This window comes from Coturnix japonica, unplaced genomic scaffold, assembly GCF_054131305.1.
Source record: "Coturnix japonica strain WE unplaced genomic scaffold, WE-NBRP24 Scf097, whole genome shotgun sequence".
Taxonomy (NCBI): domain Eukaryota; kingdom Metazoa; phylum Chordata; class Aves; order Galliformes; family Phasianidae; genus Coturnix; species Coturnix japonica.
This window is the reverse complement of record NW_028189000.1, coordinates 215,394-236,828: the sequence shown is the minus strand read 5'-3', so window position 1 is coordinate 236,828 and position 21,435 is coordinate 215,394. Positions and strand designations below refer to the sequence as shown.

Here is a 21,435-nt window from a genome sequence, read left to right as displayed (position 1 = left end):
TTTGGGGCCATTTTGGGGTCAGATTTTGGACCTAGGTGCCTTTTGGGGTCACCTTTAGGACCTGGAGCCCTTTTAGGGTCATTTAGGTCCCTTTTAAGGTCATTAAGGTCCCTTATGGGGTCATTTGGGGCCATTTTGGGGGCATTTGAGGCCCTTTTGGGGTCCTTTTAAGGCCTTAATGGGGGCATTTGGGGCCATTTTGGGGCCACCTTTAGGACCTGAATCCCTTTTAGGGTCACTTTTAGGACCTGGATCCCTTTTAGGGTCACCTGGAGCCATTTATGGGTTTATTTAGGGCCATTTTAGGGTCATTTGGGGCCTTAATGGGGGCATTTGGGGCCTTAATGGGGTCATTTGGGGCCATTTTGGGGCCACCTTTAGGGCCTGGTGCCTTTTGGGGTCACTGAAGTGGAGGGGATGGAGGAGCTCAACAGCTGCGGCCCCATAGAGATCCGCGTCCTCGGTGCGACCCTATAACCTTATGGGGGCATTTGGGGCCATTTTGGGGCCATTTAGGGCCATTTTGGGGTCATTAAGGTCCCTTATGGGGTCATTTGGGGCCTTAATGGGGCCATTTGGGGGCATTTAGGGCCATTTTGGGGCCACCTTTAGGACCTGAATCCCTTTTAGGGTCACTTTTAGGACCTGGATCCCTTTTATGGTCACCTGGAGCCGTTTATGGGGTCATTTAGGGCCCTTTTGTGGTCCTTTAGGGCCCTTTATGGGCTCATTTAGGGCCCTTTTTGGGTCATTAAGGTCCCTTATGGGGTCATTTGGGGCCTTAATGGGGCCATTTGGGGCCATTTTGGGGTCCAGTTTTGGACCTAGGTGCCTTTTAGGGTCACTTTTAGGACCTGGATCCCTTTTAGGGTCATTTAGGTCCCTTTTGGGGTCATTTAGGGCCATTTTGGGGGCCACCTTTAGGACCTGGATCCCTTTTAGGGTCATTTAGGTCCCTTTTAGGGTCATTTAGGTCCCTTATGGGGTCATTTGGGGCCATTTTGGGGGCATTTGAGGCCCTTTTGGGGTCCTTTTAAGGCCTTAATGGGGGCATTTGGGGCCATTTGAGGCCATTTTGGGGTCAGATTTTGGACCTAGGTGCCTTTTGGGGTCACTTTTAGGACCTGGATCCCTTTTAGGGTCACCTGGAGCCCTTTATGGGGTCATTTAGGGTCCTTTTGTGGTCATTTAGGGCCCTTTATGGGTTCATTTAGGGCCATTTTGGGGGCAATTGGGGCCATTTTGGGGTCACCTTTAGGACCTGGAGCCCTTTTAGGGTCGTTTATTCCCTTTTGGGATAATTTAGTGCCTTTTGGGATCACCTTTAGGACCTGGAGCCCTATTATGGTCACCTGGAGCCCTTTATGGGGTCATTTAGGGTCTTTTTGTGGTCATTTAGGGCCCTTTATGGGTTCATTTAGGTCCCTTTTGGGGTCATTTAGGTCCATTTGGGGTCATTTAAGGCCATTTTGGGGTCATTTGGGGCCTTAATGGGGGCATTTGGGGCCATTTTGGGGTCCAGTTTTGGACCTAGGTGCCTTTTGGGGTCACCTTTAGGACCTGGATCCCTTTTAGGGTCACCTGGAGCCGTTTATGGGGTCATTTAGGGTCCTTTAGGGCCCTTTTGGGGTCATTTGGGGCCATTTTGGGGGCATTTGAGGCCCTTTTGGGGTCCTTTTAAAGCCTTAATAGGGGCATTTGGGGCCATTTGAGGGTCCTTTAAGGCCCTTATGGGGTCCTTTAAGGCCTTAATGGGGCCATTTGGGGCCATTTGAGGCCATTTTGGGGTCCAGTTTTGGACCTAGGTGCCTTTTAGGGTCACTTTTAGGACCTGGATCCCTTTTAGGGTCACCTGGAGCCCTTTATGGGGTCATTTAGGGTCCTTTTGTGGCCCTTTATGGGGTCATTTAGGGCCATTTTGGGATCATTTGGGGCCTTAATGGGGGCATTTGGGGGTCACCTTTAGGACCTGGAGCCCTTTTAGGGTCATTTAGGTCCCTTTTGGGGTCATTTAGGGCCATTTGGGGTCATTTAGGGCCATTTTGGGGTCATTTGGGGTCTTAATGGGGCCATTTGGGGCCATTTTGGGGTCAGATTTTGGACCTAGGTGCCTTTTGGGGTCACCTTTAGGACCTGGATCCCTTTTAGGGTCATTTAGGTCCCTTTTGGGGTCATTTAGGGCCATTTTGGGGTCTCCTTTAGGACCTGGAGCCCTTTTAGAGTCATTTAGGTCCCTTTTGGGGTCATTTAGGGCCATTTTGGGGTCACCTTTAGGACCTGGATCCCTTTTAGGGTCACCTGGAGCCGTTTATGGGGTCATTTAGGGTCCTTTTGTGGCCCTTTATGGGTTCACTTAGGGCCATTTTGGGGTCATTTGGGGCCTTAATGGGGGCATTTGGGGCCATTTGGGGGCCACCTTTAGGACCTAGAGCCCTTTTAGGGTCATTTAGGTCTCTTTTGGGCTCATTTAGGCCCATTTTGGGGTCATTTGGGGCCTTAATGGGGTCATTTAGGGCCATTTTGGGGTCATTTAAAGCCTTTTTGGGGGCATTTGGGGCCATTTTGGGGTCATCTTTAGGACCTGGATCCCTTTTAGGTCTCTTTTTGGGGGCTTTAGGCTGCATTTGGGGTCTCTGGGTCCCTTTTGGGGTCTTTGGGTCCCTTTTGGGGTCTCTGGATCCTTTATGGGGGCCTTTGGGTTCCTTTTAGGGTCTCTGAATCCTTTTTGGGGTCTCTGGGTCCCTTTTGGTGTTTCTGGGTCCCGTTTTGGGGTCTTTGGGTCCCTTTTGGGGTCTTTGGGTCTCTTTTGGGGTCTTTGGGTCAGTTTTGGGGGTCTTTGGGTCTCTTTTTGGGGTCTTTATGTCCCTTCTTGGGGTCTCTGGATCCTTTTGGGGTCCTTGGTTCCCTTTAGGGGCCACTGGATCCTATTTGGGGTCTCTGGATCCTTTTTGGGGTCTCTGGATCCCTTTTAGTGATCTTTGGGTCCATTTTTGGGGTCTTTATGTCCCTTTTTGGGGTCTCTTGATCCTTTTGGGGTCTCTGGATCCTATTTGGGGTCTCTGGATCCTTTTGGGGTCTTTGGGTCCCTTTCGGGGTCTCTGGATCCTTCTTGGGGTCTCTGGATCCTTTTGGGGTCTCTGGGTCCTTTTTGGGGTCTTTGGGCCCCTTTTGGGGTCTCTGGGTCCCTTTTTGACCCCATATCCCCCCATAGGACCCTACACGTTCAGCATTGGGGACACCAGCAGTTACGGGGACTACGTGCGGGGCGGGATCGTCACCCAGGTCAAGATGCCCAAACACATCCGCTTTGTGAGTCACTGTATGGGGTGAATGGGGGAGATTAGGGGGGATTGGGGGAGATTAGGGGGGATTGGGGTGGGATTGAGGGGGATTTATGGGGGATTGGGGTGGGATTATGGGGGATTTATGGGGGATTAGGGGAGATTATGGGGGGTTGGGGTGGGATTAGGGGAGATTATGGGGGATTGGGGGAGACTATGGGGGATTAGGGGGATTGGGGTGGGATTATGGGGGATTTATGGGGATTGGGGTGGGATTAGGGGATTTATGGGGGATTAGGGGAGATTATGGGGGATGGGGGTGGGATTAAGGGGGATTAGGGGAGATTAGGGGGGATTGGGGTGGGATTAAGGGGGATTTATGGGGGATTTATGGGGGATTGGGGTGGGATTAGGGGAGATTATGGGGGATTGGGGGAGATTATGGGGGATTAGGGGAGATTATGGGGGATTGGGGGGATTGGGGTGGGATTGAGGGGGATTTATGGGGGATTGGGGGAGATTAGGGGGGATTGGGGTGAGATTTGGGGATTTATGGGGGATTAGGGGAGATTATGGGGGATGGGGGATGGGGGTGGGATTAGGGGAGATTATGGGGGATTGGGGGAGATTATGGGGGATTAGGGGGATTGGGGTGGGATTAAGGGGGATTTATGGGGGATTTATGGGGGATTGGGGTGGGATTAGGGGAGATTATGGGGGATTAGGGGAGATTATGGGGGATTGGGGTGGGATTAGGGGAGATTATAGGGGATTGGGGGGGGCTGAGGTGGGATTAAGGGGGATTTATGGGGGATTGGGGTGGGATTAGGGGGGATTATGGGGGATTGGGGGAGATTATGGGGGATTGGGGTGGGATTAGGGGAGATTATGGGGGATTGGGGGAGATTATGGGGGATTGGGGTGGGATTAGGGGGGATTTATGGGGGATTAGGGGAGATTATGGGGGATTGGGGTGAGATTTGGGGATTTATGGGGGATTAGGGGAGATTATGGGGGATGGGGTGGGATTAAGGGGGATTTATGGGGGATTGGGGGAAATTATGGGGGATTAGGGGAGATTATGGGGGGATTGGGGGGATTGGGGTGGGATTAAGGGGGATTTATGGGGGATTGGGGTGGGATTAGGGGATTTATGGGGGATTAGGGGAGATTATGGGAGATTGGGGGGGGCTGAGGTGGAATTAAGGGGGATTTATGGGGGATTGGGGTGGGATTAAGGGGATTTTGGGGGAATTATGGGGGATTGGGGTGGGATTAAGGGGGATTGGGGGATTGGGGTGGGATTAGGGGAGATTATGGGGGATTGGGGGAAATTATGGAGGATTAGGGGAGATTATGGGGGATTGGGGGAGATTATGGGGGATTGGGGGGATTGGGGTGGGATTAAGGGGGATTTATGGGGGATTAGGGGAGATTGTGGGGGATTGGCGTGGGATTAGGGGAGATTATGGGGGATTGGGGGAAATTATGGGGGATTGGGGGGATTGGGGCGGGATTATGGGGGATTGGGGTGGGATAGTGGGGGTTTGAACCCCCCCATTTTGTGCCCCCCCTCATTTTCTTCCCCTCACCCCCCCCATTATTTATCCCCCCCCCATTATTTATATACCCCCCCCCCTTTATTTACCCCCCCCCCCCCCCCCATAGAAGCGGCTCCGTGATTCGCTGTTGGAGCCGGAGCTGCTGCTGACGGATTATGGGAAGGCCGAGAGGCCGGCGCTGCTGCACCGAGCCTGGCAGGCGCTGCACCGATACCAGCAGCTGCACGGCAGCTACCCGCGGCCACGGCACCACGTGTGTATGGGGGCTATGGGGGGTAGGGGGTGAATGGGGGTATTGGGGTCAATGGGGTGAATGGGGGTATTGGGGTGAATGGGGGTAATGGGGTGAATGAGGTGATTGGGGTGAATGTAGTGAATGGGGGCAGTGGGGTGAATGGGGGTATTGGAGTGAATGAGGTCAGTGGGGTGAATGGGGGTAATGGGGTGAGTGAGGTGAATGGGGTGAATGGGGTCAGTGGGGTGAATGGGGTGATTGGGGTGAATGGGGGTGTTGGGGTGAATGGGGTGATTGGGGGCTATGGGGTGAATGGGGTGAATGGGGGTATTGGGGTGAATGGAGTGATTGGGGTGAATGGGGGTATTGGGGTGAATGGGGTGAATGGGGTCAGTGGGGTGAATGGGGTGAATGGGGGTATTGGGGTGAATGGAGTGAATGGGGTGCATGGCGTGAATGGGGGCTATGGGGTGAATGGGGTGATTGGGGTGAATGGGGTGAATGGGGTCAGTGGGGTGAATGGGGGTGTTGGTTTGAATGGGGTGATTGGGGTCAATGGGGGTAATGGGGTGAATGGGGCGATTGGGGGTAATGGGGTGAATGGGGGCTATGGGGTGAATGGGGGTGTTGGAGTGAATGGAGTGAATGGGGGCTATGGGGGGTATGGGGTCAATGGGGGGATTGGGGTGATTGGGGGTAATGGGGTGAATGGAGTGAATGGGGTCAGTGGGGTGAATGGGGGTAATGGGGTGAGTGAGGTCAATGGGGTGAATGGGGGCTATGGGGTGAATGGGGGCAGTGGGGTGAATGGCATGAATGGGGGCTATGGGGTGAATGGAGTGATTGGGGGTAATGGGGTCAATGGGGACACTGGGGTGAATGGGGGTATTGGGGTGAATAGGGTGAATGGGGTGAATGAGGTGATTGGGGTGAATGTAGTGAATGGGGGCAGTGGGGTGAATGGGGGTATTGGAGTGAATGGGGTGAATGGGGGCTATGGGGTGAATGGAGTGAATGGGGGTGTTGGGGTGAATGGGGTGAATGGGGGCGTTGGGGTGAATGGACTGAATGGGGGCTATGGGGTGAATGGGGTCAATGGTGGTAATGGGGTGATTGGAGTGATTGGGGGTAATGGGGTGAGTGAGGTCAATGGGGTGATTGGGGTGAATGGGGTGAATGGAGTGAATGGGGTGAATGGGGTGAATGGGGGCTATGGGGTGAATGGGGGCTATGGGGTGAATGGGGTGAATGGGGGTATTGGGATGATTGGGGGTAATGGGGTGAATGGAGTGAATGGGGTCAGTGGGGTGAATGGGGGTAATGGGGTGAGTGAGGTCAATGGGGTGATTGGGGTCAATGGGGGTGTTGGAGTGAATGGGGTGAATGGGGGTATTGGGGTGAATGGAGTGAATGGGGTCAGTGGGGTGAATGGGGTGAATGGGGGCAGTGGGGTGAATGGAGTGAATGGGGTGAATGGGGGCTATGGGGTGAATGGGGGTATTGGGGTGAATGAGGTGAATGGGGGCTATGGGGTGAATGGGGTGAATGAGGTCAGTGGGGTGAATGGAGTGAATGGGGTGAATGGGGGCTATGGGGTGAATGGGGTGAATGGGGTAATGGAGTGAATGGCGTGAATGGGGGCTATGAGGTGAATGGAGTGAATGGGGGCTACGGGGTGAATGGGGTGAATGGAGTGAATGGGGGTATTGGGGTGAATGGGCTGAATGGGGGCTATGGGGTGAATGGGGTGAATGGGAGTGTTGGAGTGAATGGAGGTACTGGGGTGAATGGGGTCAATAGGGGTTATGGACTGAATGAGATGATTGGGGGTAATTGGGTGATTGGGGTGAATGGGGGTATTGGGGTGAAAGGGGTGAATGGGGGCTATGGGGTGAATGGAGTGAATGGGAGCTATGGGGTGAATGGGGGTATTGGAGTGAATGGGCTGAATGGGGAGGTTGGGGTCGGTCCATTGACTCTATTGCCCCCATTGACTCCATTGCCCCCATTGACCCCATTGCCCCCATAGCCCCCATTGACCCTATTACCCCCATTGACCCTATTACCCCCAAAGTCCCCATCACCCCCATTGACCCTATTACTCCCTCTGACCCCATAGCCCCCATTACCCCCATAGCCCCCATTACCCCCATAGCCCCCATTCCCCCCATAGCCCCCATTACCCCCATAGCCCCTATTACCCCCATAGCCCCCCATTACCCCCATAGCCCCCATTACCCCCACTGACCCTATTACCCCCATAGCCCCCATTACCCCCATAGCCCCCATTACTCCCATTGACCCCATTACCCCCATAGCCCCCATTACCCCCATAGCCCCTATTACCCCCATAGCCCCTATTACCCCCATAGCCCCCATTACCCCCATAGCCCCTATTACCCCCATAGCCCCTATTACCCCCATAGCCCCCATTACCCCCATAGCCCCCATTACTCCCATTGACCCCATTACCCCCATAGCCCCCATTACCCCCATAGCCCCTATTACCCCCATAGCCCCCATTACCCCCATAGCCCCTATTACCCCCATAGCCCCTATTACCCCCACAGCCCCCATTACCCCCATAGCCCCCATTACCCCCATAGCCCCTATTACCCCCACAGCCCCCATTACCCCCATAGCCCCTATTACCCCCATAGCCCCTATTACCCCCACAGCCCCCATTACCCCCATAGCCCCCATTACCCCCATAGCCCCCATTACCCCCACAGCCCCCATTACCCCCATAGCCCCCATTACCCCCATAGCCCCTATTACCCCCATAGCCCCTATTACCCCCATAGCCCCCATCACCCCCACTGACCCTATTACCCCCATAGCCCCCATTACCCCCATAGCCCCTATTACCCCCATTGATCCCATTACCCCCATAGCCCCTATTACCCCCATAGCCCCTATTACCCCCATAGCCCCTATTACCCCCATAGCCCCCATTACCCCCATAGCCCCCATTACCCCCATAGCCCCTATTACCCCCATAGCCCCTATTACCCCCATAGCCCCCATTACCCCCATAGCCCCCATTACCCCCATAGCCCCTATTACCCCCATAGCCCCCATTCCCCCCATAGCCCCTATTACCCCCATTGACCCCATTACCCCCATAGCCCCCATTACCCCCATTGACCCCATTACCCCCATAGCCCCCATTACCCCCATAGCCCCCATTACCCCCATAGCCCCCATTCCCCCCATTGACCCCATTACCCCCATCCCCTGCAGGGCGATGCTCAGGAGGTTCTGGCTCTGACCCGGGAGCTGCTGGGTGGGTCGGTTCCGGAGGAGGACGTGGTTCTGGAGCTCAGTTATCAGGCCATGGGGGACCTGGCGCCCGTCAACGCCTTCATTGGGGGGCTGGCGGCACAGGAGGTCATGAAGGTGGGTCTGTGGGGCTCTGTGGGGCACTATGGGACTCTATGGGGCTCTGTGGGGGAGTTGGGGGGATCTGTGGGGCGCTATGGGACAGTTGGGGGGATCTATGGGGTAGTTGGGGGGATCTATGGGGCGCTATGGGACAGTTGGGGGGATCTATGGGGTAGTTGGGGGGATCTATGGGGCTCTGTGGGGCACTGTGGGGGAGTTGGGGGGATCTATGGGGCGCTATGGGGTAGTTGGGGGGATCCATGGGGCACTATGGGGCAGTTGGGGGGATCTATGGGGTAGTTGGGGGGATCTATGGGGCTCTGTGGGGCACTGTGGGGTAGTTGGGGGCATCTATGGGGTGCTATGGGGCAGTTGGGGGGATCTATGGGGTAGTTGGGGGGATCTATGGGGCTCTGTGGGGACCTATGGGGCAGTTGGGGGGATCTATGGGCCGCTATGGGGTAGTTGGGGGGATCTATGGGGCTCTATGGGGCAGTTGGGGGGATCTATGGGGCTCTATGGGGCTCTATGGGGTAGTTGGGGGGATCTATAGGGCTCTATGGGGCAGTTGAGGGGATCTATGGGGCGCTATGGGGCAGTTGGGGGGATCTATGGGGCGCTATGGGGCAGTTGGGGGGATCTATGGGGTGCTATGGGTCAGTTGGGGGGATCTATGGGGCTCTATGGGGACCTATGGGGCAGTTGGGGGGATCTATAGGGCTCTATGGGGCAGTTGGGGGGATCTATGGGGCTCTATGGGGCAGTTGGGGGGATCTATGGGGTAGTTGGGGGGATCTATGGGGCTCTGTGGGGCACTGTGGGGGAGTTGGGGGGATCTATGGGGCTCTATGGGGCAGTTGGGGGGATCTATGGGGTAGTTGGGGGAATCTGTGGGGCTCTGTGGGGCACTGTGGGGGAGTTGAGGGGATCTATGGGGCTCTATGGGGCAGTTGGGGGGATCTATGGGGCTCTATGGGGACCTATGGGGCAGTTGGGGGGATCTATAGGGCTCTATGGGGCGCTATGGGGCAGTTGGGGGGATCTATAGGGCTCTATGGGGCGCTATGGGGCAGTTGGGGGGATCTATGGGGCTCTATGGGGCGCTATGGGGCAGTTGGGGGGATCTATAGGGCTCTATGGGGCGCTATGGGGCAGTTGGGGGGATCTATGGGGCTCTATGGGGCGCTATGGGGCAGTTGGGGGGATCTATGGGGCTCTATGGGGCGCTATGGGGCAGTTGGGGGGATCTATGGGGCTCTATGGGGACCTATGGGGCAGTTGGGGGGATCTATAGGGCTCTATGGGGCGCTATGGGGCAGTTGGGGGGATCTATAGGGCTCTATGGGGCGCTATGGGGCAGTTGGGGGGATCTATGGGGTAGTTGGGGGGATCTATGGGGCTCTGTGGGGCACTGTGGGGGAGTTGGGGGGATCTATGGAGCGCTATGGGGCAGTTGGGGGGATCTATGGGGTAGTTGGGGGATCTATAGGGCTCTATGGGGCGCTATGGGGCAGTTGGGGGGATCTATGGGGCGCTATGGGGTAGTTGGGGGGATCTGTGGGGCTCTATGGGGCTCTATGGGGCAGTTGGGGGGATCTATGGGGCTCTATGGGGCAGTTGGGGGGATCTATGGGGCTCTATGGGGACCTATGGGGCAGCTGGGGGCACTGTGGTTCTGATTGGTTCCCATTGGCTCCCTCTGATTCCCATTGGTTCCTGTTGGCTCCCTCTGATTCCAATTGGTTCCCATTGGCTCTCTCTGCTTCTGATCGTTTCCTATTGGCTCCCTTTGGTTCCCTCTGCTTCTGATTGGCTCCCGGTTGTTTCCGGTGGTTTCCCATTGGCTGTTCAGGCGGTGTCGGGGAAGTTCACGCCCATCAAGCAGTGGTTGTACTTCGACGCCTTGGAGTGTCTGCCCGAGGACAAGGACGGCAAACTGAGCCCGGAGCAGTGCCAGCCTGTAAGGGGTTATATGGGGATATATGGGATCCTATAGGGATATATGGGGTTATATGGGGTTATATAGGGGATATATGGGGTTATATGGGGTTATATGGGGGGATATGGGGTTATAGGGGGGGATATGGGGGGGATATGGGGTTATTTAGGGGATATATGGGGTTATTGGGGGGGGATATGGGGTTATATGGGGGGATATGGGGTTATATGGGGGGGATATGGGGTTATATAGGGGATATATGGGGTTATATAGGGGATATATGGGGTTATATGGGGTTATATAGGGGATATATGGGGTTATATGGGGTTATATGGGGGGGATATGGGGTTATATGGGGTTATATAGGGGATATATGGGGTTATATGGGGGGATATGGGGGATATGGGGTTATATGGGGGATATGGGGTTATATGGGGGAATATGGGGTTATAGGGGGGGATATGGGGGGGATATGGGGTTATATAGGGGATGTATGGGGTTATATGGGGTTATAGGGGGGGATATGGGGGATATATGGGGTTATATGGGGTTATAGGGTCAGTTATGGGGTTATATGGGGGGGATATGGGGTTATATGGGTTATATAGGGGATATATGGGGTTATATGGGGTTATATAGGGGATATATGGGGTTATATGGGGTTATATAGGGGATATATGGGGTTATATGGGGGATATATGGGGTTATATGGGGTTATATCGGGGATATATGGGGTTATATAGGGGATATATGGGGTTATATGGGGGATATATGGGTTATATGGGGTTATAGGGTCAGTTATGGGGTTATATGGGGTTATATAGGGGATATATGGGGTTATATGGGGGGGATATGGGGTTATATGGGGTTATATGGGGGATATATGGGGTTATAGGGGGTTATATGGGGGATATATGGGGTTATAGGGGGGGATATGGGATTATATGGGATTATATAGGGGATATACGGGGTTATATGGGGTTATATAGGGGATATATGGGGTTATATGGGGTTATATGGGGGATATATGGGGTTATATGGGGTTATATGGGGGATATATGGGGTTATATGGGGGTATATGGGGTTATATAGGGGATATATGGGGTTATATGGGGGGATATAGGGTTATATGGGGTTATATGGCGTTATATGGGGGATATATGAAGTTATAGGGGGGGTATAACCAACACACCAAGCTGAGCCAGGAGCAGTGCCAGCCTGTGAGATATATGGGATCCTATAGGGTTATATGGGGGATATATGGGGGGATATGGGGTTATATGGTAAATATATGGGGTTATATGGGGGGGATATGGGGTTATATGGGGTTATATGGGGGGATATGGGGTTATAGGGGGGGATATGGGGTTATTTAGGGGATATATGGGGTTATAGGGGGGGATATGGGGTTATATAGGGGATATATGGGGGGATATGGGGTTATATAGGGGATATATGGGGTTATATAGGGGATATATGGGGTTATATAGGGGATATATGGGGTTATATGGGGGGATATGGGGTTATATGGGGGGGATATGGGGTTATATGGGGGATATATGGGGTTATATGGGGGATATATGGGGTTATATGGGAAGGTATGGGGGGATATGGGGGGATATGGGGTTATATGGGGGGATATGGGGTTATATGGGGGGATATGGGGTTATATGGGGGGATATGGGGGATATATGGGGTTATATGGGAAGGTACGGGGGGATATGGTGTTATATGGGGGGGATGGGGGATATATGGGGTTATAAGGGGGGATGTGGGGTTATATGGGGTCGCAGTCCCATATGGGGCCGGTTCACTTATGGGGCGCGTTCCCTGGCAGCGGAACAGCCGTTACGACGGGCAGATCGCCGTGTTTGGGGCCGAGCTGCAGGAAAAGCTGGCGGCACAGAAATACTTTGTGGTGGGTGACCCCATAGAGACCCATAGGGACCCATAGGGACCCATAGAGACCACATAGAGACCCATAGAGTCCCATAGGGACACATAGAGACCCCATAGAGACACATAGAGACCCCATAGAGACCCATAGGGACACATAGAGACCCCATAGAGACACATAGGGACCCCATAGTGACTCCAGTGTCCCCATTGACCCCATTGACCCCATTGACCCCATTGACCCCAATGTCCCCATTAACCCTATAGCCCCTATAGGCCCCATTGACCCCAATGTCCCCATTGACCCCATTGACTCCAATGTCCCCATTGACCCCATTGCCTCCATATCCCCCATTGAACCCAGTGTCCCCACTGACCCCAATGTCCCCATTAACCCCATTGACCCCAATCTTCCCATTGACCCCATTGCCCCCAATGGCCCCATATCCCTCATTGACCCCAATGGCCCCATTGACCCCATTGACCCCAGTGTCCCCATTGACCCCAATGTCCCCATTAACCCTATTGACCCCAATGCCCCCATTGACCCTATAGCCCCCATATCCCCCATTGACCTCATAGCCCCTATATCCCCCATTGACCCCAATGTCCCCATTGACCCCAATGTCCCCATATCCCCCATTGACCCCATTGCCCCCATATCCCCCATATTCCCCATTGTCCCTATTGACCCCATTAACCCTATTGACCCCAATGTCCCCATTAACCCTATAGCCCCCATATTCCCCATTGACCCCATAGCCCCTATATCCCCCATTGACCCCAATGTCCCCATTAACCCTATAGCCCCCATATCCCCCATTGACCCCAGTGTTCTCATTGACCTCATTGACCCCAATGTCCCCATTGACCCCATTGACGCCAATGTCCCCATTGACCCCAATGTCCCCATTGTCCCCATTGCCCCTATATCCCCCATATCCCCCATTGCCCCCAGTGTCCCCATTGACCCCAATGTCCCCATTGACCCCAATGTCCCCATTGACCCCATTGACCCCATTAACCCCATTGACTCCATTGACCCCAATGTCCCCATATCCCCCATTGACCCCAATGTCCCCATTGACCCCATTGACCCCAATGTCCCCATAGTCTCCATTGACCCCAATGACTCCATTGACCCCAATGTCCCCATTGCCCCCATTGACCCCATATCCCCATTAACCCTATAGCCCCCATATCCCCCATTGACCCCAATGTCCCCATTGACCCCATTGACCCCAATGTCCCCATATCCCCCAATGCCCCCAATGTCCCCATTGACCCCACTGACCCCATATCCCCCATTCACCCCATTGACTCCATTGACCCCATTGCCTCCATATCCCCCATTGACCCCAATGTCCCTATAGCCCCTATAGGCCCCATTGACCCCAATGTCCCTATAGGCCCCATTGACCCCAATGTTCCCATTGACCCCAATGTCCCCATTGACCCCATTGACCCCAATGTCCCCATTAACCCTATAGCCCCCATATCCCCCATGGACCCCAATGTCCCCTTTGCCCCCCAGGTGGGTGCGGGCGCCATTGGCTGTGAGCTGCTGAAGAACTTCGCCATGTTGGGGTTGGGCTGCGGCCCCGACGGCTGCGTCACCGTCACCGACATGGACACCATCGAAAAGTCCAACCTCAACCGGCAGTTCCTGTTCCGGCCATGGGACGTCACGGTGAGCAGGAAGTGGAACGGGCCTAGACAGGAAGTGGGGCCTACACAGGAAGTGGGGCCTACACAGGAAGTGGGCCTAAGAAGAAAGTGGGGCCTAGACAGGAAGTGGGGCCTAAGCAGGAAGTGGGGCCTAAGGAGGAAGTGGGGCCTAAGCAGGAAGTGGAAGGGGTAGGGCCTAGACAGGAAGTGGGGCCTAAGCAGGAAGTGGAAGGGGTGGGGCCTAGGCAGGAAGTGGGGGGTGACAGGAAGTGGGGCCTAAGCAGGAAGTGGGGCCTAGACAGGAAGTGGGGCCTAAGCAGGAAGTGGGGCCTAAGAAGGAAGTGGGGCCTAAGCAGGAAGTGGAAGGGGTGGGGCCTAGACAGGAAGTGGAAAGGGCGGGGCCTAGGCCGGAAGTGGAGGGGGCGGGTCCTAGTAAGGGGCGGGTCCTAAGCAGGAAGTGGGGCCTAGACAGGAAGTGGAAGGGGCGGGGCCTAAGCAGGAAGTGGAACCTAAACAGAAAGTGAAAGGGGTGGGGCCTAGACAGGAAGTGAGGGGTGACCGGAAGTGGAAGGGGTGGAGCCTAGACAGGAAGTGGGGCCTAAGCAGGAAGTGGGGCCTAAGCAGGAAGTGGAAGGGGTGGAGCCTAGACAGGAAGTGGGGCCTAAGCAGGAAGTGGAACGGGTGGGGCCTAAGCAGGAAGTGGAAGGGGTGGAGCCTAAGCAGGAAGTGGAAGGGGTGGGGCCTAGACAGGAAGTGGGGCCTAAGCAGGAAGTGGGGCCTAGACAGGAAGTGGGGGGTGACAGGAAGTGGGGCCTAAGCAGGAAGTGGAAGGGGTGGAGCCTAGACAGGAAGTGGGGCCTAAGCAGGAAGTGGGGCCTAAGCAGGAAGTGGAGCCTAAGCAGGAAGTGGGGCCTAAGCAGGAAGTGGGGCCTAGACAGGAAGTGGGGGGTGACAGGAAGTGGGGCCTAAGCAGGAAGTGGGGCCTAAGCAGGAAGTGGAAGAGGTGGAGCCCAGACAGGAAGTGGGGCCTAAGCAGGAAGTGGGGCCTAAGCAGGAAGTGGAAGGGGTGGAGCCTAGACAGGAAGTGGGGCCTAAGCAGGAAGTGGGGCCTAAGCAGGAAGTGGGGCCTAAGCAGGAAGTGGAAAAGGTGGGGCCTAAGCAGGAAGGTCTCTCTATATGGTCTCTATGGGGCTGTCTATGGGGTTCTGAGCTCTCTATGGGGCTCTATATGGTCTCTATGGGGCCGTGTATGTTATCCCTATGCGGTTCTGAGCCCGGTTCCGTTGTGGGGTCCAGAAGCTGAAGGCCGAGCGCGCGGCCGCGGCCGTGGCCGAGATGAACCCGGAGCTGAGGATCCGGAGCCGACCCGACAGAGTGGGACCAGAAACGGAACGGGTCTATGACGATGAGTTCTTCGAGGGGCTGGATGGGGTGGCCAACGCGCTGGATAACGTGGATGCCAGTAAGGGGATATGGGGTTATATGGGGGGATATGGGGGGCTATGGGGGGGCTATGGGGTTATAGGGGGCTATAGGGGGGGATATGGGGGGATATGGGGGTATATGGGGGGATATGGGGTTAAAGGGGATCCTGTGGGGTCATTTAGGGGGGGAAATGGGGGGATATGGGGTTATAGGGGGGGATATGGGGTTATATGGGGGGATATGGGGTTATAGGGGGGGATATGGGGTTATAGGGGGTTATATAGGGGGATATGGGGTTATAGGGGGGATATGGGGGTATATGGGGGGATATGGGGTTAAAGGGGATCCTATGGGGTCATTTATGGGGGAAATGGGGGGATATGGGGTTATAGGGGGGGATATGGGGTTATAGGGGGTTATATGGGGGGATATGGGGTTATAGGGGGGATATGGGGGGATATGGGGTTATAGGGGGGATATGGGGTTATAGGGGGGGATATGGGGTTATATGGGGAAGATATGGGGTTATAGGGGGGGATATGGGGTTATAGGGGGGGATATGGGGTTATAGGGGGGGATATGGGGTTATATGGGGTTATATGGGGGGGATATGGGGGGGATATGGGGTTATATGGGGGGGATATGGGGTGGATATGGGGTTATATGGGGGGATATGGGATTATGAGTTCTTCGAGGGGCTCGACGGGGTGGCCAACGCGCTGGATAATGTGGATGCCAGTAAGGGGATATGGGGTTATAGGGGGTTATAGGGGGGGATGTGGGGTTATAGGGGGGGATATGGGGTTATAGGGGGGGGATATGGGGTTATATGAAAGGATATGGGGTTATGGGGGGTGATATGGGGTTATAGGGGGTTATATGGGGGGATATGGGGTTATAGGGGGGGATATGGGGGGCTATAAGGGGGGATATGGGGAGATATGGGGTTATAGGGGGGGGATATGGGGTTATATGAAAGGATATGGGGTTATGGGGGGTGATATGGGGTTATAGGGGGTTATATGGGGGGCTATGGGGTTATAGGGGGGGATATGGGGAGCTATAAGGGGGGATATGGGGAGATATGGGGTTATAGGGGGGGGATATGGGGTTATAGGGGGTTATATGGGGGGATATGGGGTTATAGGGGGGGATATGGGGGGCTATAGGGGGCTATAAGGGGGGATATGGGGGGATATGGGGTTATGGAGGGGGATATGGGGGGGATATGGGGTTATAGGGGGGATATGGAATTACAGGGGGCTGTAGGGGGGGATATGGGGCTATAGGGGGGGATATGGGGGGATATGGGGTTATATGGGGGGGATATGGGGTTATATGGGGGGGATATGGGGTTATGAGTTCTTCGAGGGGCTCGACGGGGTGGCCAACGCGCTGGATAATGTGGATGCCAGTAAGGGGGGGATGTATAGGGTTATAGGGGGTTATAGGGGGGGATATGGAGGTCCTATGGGGTCATTAAGGGGGGACACAGGGGGGGATATGGGGGAACATGGGGTTATAAGGCGGTATATGGGGGGATATGGGGTTATAGGGGGGGATATGGGGTTATAGGGGAAAGATATGTTGTTATAGGGGGATATATGGGGTTATAGGGGGGAGATATGGGGTTATAGGGGATATGGGGTTATAGGGGGGGGATATGGGGTTATAGGGGGGGATATGGGGTTATAGGGGATATGGGGTTATAGGGGGGGATATGGGGTTATAGGGGGGGATATGGGGGGGATATGGGGTTATAGGAGGGGATATGGGGTTATGAGTTCTTCGAGGGGCTCAACGGGGTGGCCAACGCGCTGGATAACGTGGATGCCAGTAAGGGGGGGATGTATAGGGTTATAGGGGGATATATGGGGTTATAGGGGGGGATATGGGGTTATAGGGGGGGATATGGGGGTCCTTTGGGGTCGTTAAGGGGGGATATGGAGGGTATGGGGGGATATGGGGTCATTATGGGGGATATGGGGGGATATGGGGTTATAGGGGGGGATATGGGGGGGATATGGGGTTATAGGGGGGGATATGGGGGATATGGGGTTATAGGGGGCTATAGGGGGGGATATGGGGTTATAGGGGGGGATATGGGGGGCTATAGGGGGCTATAGGGGGCTATAGGGGGGGATATGGGGTTATATGGGGTTATATGGGGGGGATATGGGGCTATGAGTTCTTCGAGGGGCTCGATGGGGTGGCCAATGCGCTGGATAATGTGGATGCCAGTAAGGGGATATGGGGTTATAGGGGGATATGGGGTTATAGGGGGGGATGTGGGGTTATAGGGGGCTATAGGGGGGGATATGGGGTTATAGGGGGGGATGTGGGGTTATAGGGGGGGATATGGGGTTATAGGGGGGGATGTGGGGTTATAGGGGGGGATATGGGGTTATAGGGGGAATATGGGGTTATAGGGGGCATATGGGGTTATAGGGGGAGATATGGGGTTAAAGGGGATCCTATTGGGTCATTAAGAGGGGATATGGGGTTATGGAGGAATATATGGGGGTATATGGGGTGATAGGGGGGGATATGGGGTTATATGGGGTTATAGGGGGAGTTATGGGGGGATATGGAGGGTATATGGGGTAGTATTGCAGGATATGGGGTTATATGGGGGGATATGGGGTTATATGGGGGGGATATGGGGTTATAGGGGGCTATAGGGGGGGATATGGGGTTATATGGGGGGGATATGGGGTTATATGGGGTTATATGGGGGGGATATGGGGTTATATGGGGGGGATATGGGGTTATATGGGGGGATATGGGGTTATATGGGGGGGATATGGGGTTATAGGGGGGGATATGGGGTTATATGGGGGGGTTATGGGGTTATATGGGGGGATATGGGGTTGTAGGGTAGACATGGGGGGTACGGGGTTATGGGTTATGGAGGTATAGGGTTATAGGGTTATCTCAGCCCCCCCATAAGCCCCCATTCTAACCTTCCCCCCCATTGACCCCACTGTTTTATAGGGCTGTACATGGACCGTCGCTGCGTTTATTACCGCAAACCCTTGTTGGAATCGGGGACGTTGGGGACGAAGGGGAACGTTCAGGTCGTGGTCCCGTTCCTCAGCGAGTCCTACAGCTCCAGCCAGGACCCCCCCGAAAAGGCCATTCCCATCTGTACCCTAAAGAACTTCCCCAACGCCATCGAGCACACCCTGCAGGTAATGGGGGGATAGAGGGGGTGTATGGGGGGATATAGGGGGTGTATGGGGGGATATGGGGGGATATAGGGGGTGTATGGGGGATATAGGGGGTGTATGGGGGGATATAGGGGGTGTATGGGGGGATATAGGGGGGGATATGGGGGATATAGGGGGTGTATGGGGGGATATAGGGGGTGTATGGGGGATATAGGGGGTGTATGGGGGATATAGGGGGGGATATGGGGGATATAGGGGGTGTATGGGGGATATAGGGGGTGTATGGGGGGATATAGGGGGTGTATGGGGGGATATAGGGGGTGTATGGGGGATATAGGGGGTGTATGGGGGGATATGGGGGGATATAGGGGGTGTATGGGGGGATATGGGGGCTATAGGGGGGATATGGGGGGGATATGGGGCCATTCCCATCTGCACCCTAAAGAACTTCCCCAACGCCATCGAGCACACCCTGCAGGTAATGGGGGGATATAGGGGGTGTATGGGGGGATATAGGGGGTGTATGGGGGGATATGGGGGGTGTATGGGGGGATATAGGGGATATAGGGGGATATGGGCGGTATGGAGGGGATATAGGGGGATATATGGGGATATAGGGGGATATAAGGGGGAGATAGGGGAGATAGGGGGGGATATAGGGGGGGATATGGGGCCATCCCCATCTGCACCCTAAAGAACTTCCCCAACGCCATCGAGCACACCCTGCAGGTAATGGGGGGATATAGGGGGGGATATGGGGGGATATAGGGGGTGTATGGGGGATATAGGGGGGGATATGGGGGATATAGGGGGTGTATGGGGGATATAGGGGGGGATATGGGGGATATAGGGGGTGTATGGGGGATATAGGGGGGGATATGGGGGATGTAGGGGGTGTATGGGGGATATAGGGGGTGTATGGGGGATATAGGGGGTGTATGGGGGATATAGGGGGTGTATGGGGGGATATGGGGGGATATAGGGGGTGTATGGGGGATATAGGGGGTGTATGGGGGGATATAGGGGGTGTATGGGGGATATAGGGGGTGTATGGGGGGATATGGGGGGATATAGGGGGTGTATGGGGGGATATAGGGGGTGTATGGGGGATATAGGGGGTGTATGGGGGATATAGGGGGGGATATGGGGCCATTCCCATCTGCACCCTAAAGAACTTCCCCAACGCCATCGAGCACACCCTGCAGGTAATGGGGGGGTATAGGGGATATAGGGGGGATATAGGGGTGTATGGGGGGATATAGGGGGTGTATGGGGGGATATAGGGGGTGTATGGGGGGATATAGGGGATATAGGGGGATATGGGCGGTATGGAGGGGATATAGGGGGATATATGGGGATATAGGGGGATATAAGGGGGAGATAGGGGAGATAGGGGGGGATATAGGGGGGGATATGGGGCCATCCCCATCTGCACCCTAAAGAACTTCCCCAACGCCATCGAGCACACCCTGCAGGTAATGGGGGGATATAGGGGGTGTATGGGGGGATATAGGGGGTGTATGGGGGATATAGGGGGTGTATGGGGGGATATAGGGGGTGTATGGGGGATATAGGGGGTGTATGGGGGGATATGGGGGGATATAGGGGGTGTATGGGGGGATATAGGGGGTGTATGGGGGGATATAGGGGGTGTATGGGGGATATAGGGGGTGTATGGGGGATATGTGGGGTGTATGGGGGGGATATGGGGGGGATATGGGGCCATCCCCATCTGCACCCTAAAGAACTTCCCCAACGCCATTAAGCACACCCTGCAGGTAATGGGGGGGATATAGGGGGTATATGGGGGGATATAGGGGGTGTATGGGGGGATATAGGGGGGATATGGGGGGATATGGGGCCATTCCCATCTGCACCCTAAAGAACTTCCCCAACGCCATCGAGCACACCCTGCAGGTAATGGGGGGATATAGGGGGGGATATAGGGGGATATAGGGGATATAGGGGGGATTAATGGGGTTATGGGGGGGTTATAGGGTGAATAGGGGGGGATATGGGGGTTTTAGGGGAGATTAAGGGGGGATATAGGGGGATATGGGGGTTTTAGGGGGGATATGGGGGGTTTTAGGAGGTTTAGGGGGGGATATGGGGGGCTATTGGGTGTATGGAGGAGATATAAGGGGGATATGGGGGGATATAGGGGATATAAGGGGGGATATGGGGCTTATAGGGGGGAAAATGGGGGTTATGGAGGGGATATGGGGGGGGATATGGGGCCATCCCCATCTGCACCCTAAAGAACTTCCCCAACGCCATCGAGCACACCCTGCAGGTAATGGGGGATATAGGGGGTGTATGGGGGGATATAGGGGGTGTATGGGGGGATATGGGGGGATATAGGGGGGGATATGGGGGGATATAGGGGGTGTATGGGGGGATATAGGGGGTGTATGGGGGATATAGGGGGTGTATGGGGGGATATGGGGGGATATAGAGGGTGTATGGGGGATATAGGGGGTGTATGGGGGAATATGGGGGGATATTGGGGGTGTATGGGGGATATAGGGGGTGTATGGGGGGATATAGGGGGTGTATGGGGGGATATAGGGGATGTATGGGGGGATATAGGGGGTGTATGGGGGGATATAGGAGGTGTATGGGGGGATATAGGGGGTGTATGGGGGGATATAGGGGATGTATGGGGGGATATAGGGGGTGTATGGGGGGATATAGGGGGTGTATGGGGGGATAGAGGGGGTGTATGGGGGGGATATAGGGGATATAGGGGGGATTAATGGGGTTATGGGGGGGCTATGGGGTGTATGGAGGAGATATAAGGGGGATATGGGGTGTATGGAGGGGATATGGGGGGTGTATGGGGGATATAGGGGGTGTATGGGGGGATATGGGGTGT

The 21,435-nt window shown here is 55.0% G+C and overlaps 1 protein-coding gene across 6 annotated transcripts in view; it reads left to right on the top strand.

The window, feature by feature from the left end:
* The window catches only part of UBA1 (ubiquitin like modifier activating enzyme 1), a 73,355-nt gene that overhangs the window by 28,612 nt on the left and 23,308 nt on the right, over positions 1-21,435 (top strand). For 5 of the 6 annotated variants that reach the window (XM_085534711.1, XM_085534712.1, XM_085534713.1 and 2 more), the window contains 8 exons: positions 3,212-3,309; positions 4,950-5,096; positions 8,322-8,477; positions 10,315-10,422; positions 12,239-12,319; positions 13,832-13,987; positions 15,262-15,427; positions 18,385-18,581. In XM_085534711.1, coding sequence (XP_085390837.1) covers positions 3,212-3,309; positions 4,950-5,096; positions 8,322-8,477; positions 10,315-10,422; positions 12,239-12,319; positions 13,832-13,987; positions 15,262-15,427; positions 18,385-18,581 — 1,109 coding nt within the window. Of the gene's footprint in view, positions 1-382; positions 464-3,211; positions 3,310-4,949; positions 5,097-8,321; positions 8,478-10,314; positions 10,423-12,238; positions 12,320-13,831; positions 13,988-15,261; positions 15,428-18,384; positions 18,582-21,435 lie in introns of those variants that run through there. The other variant, XM_085534715.1, reaches the window with a different exon arrangement.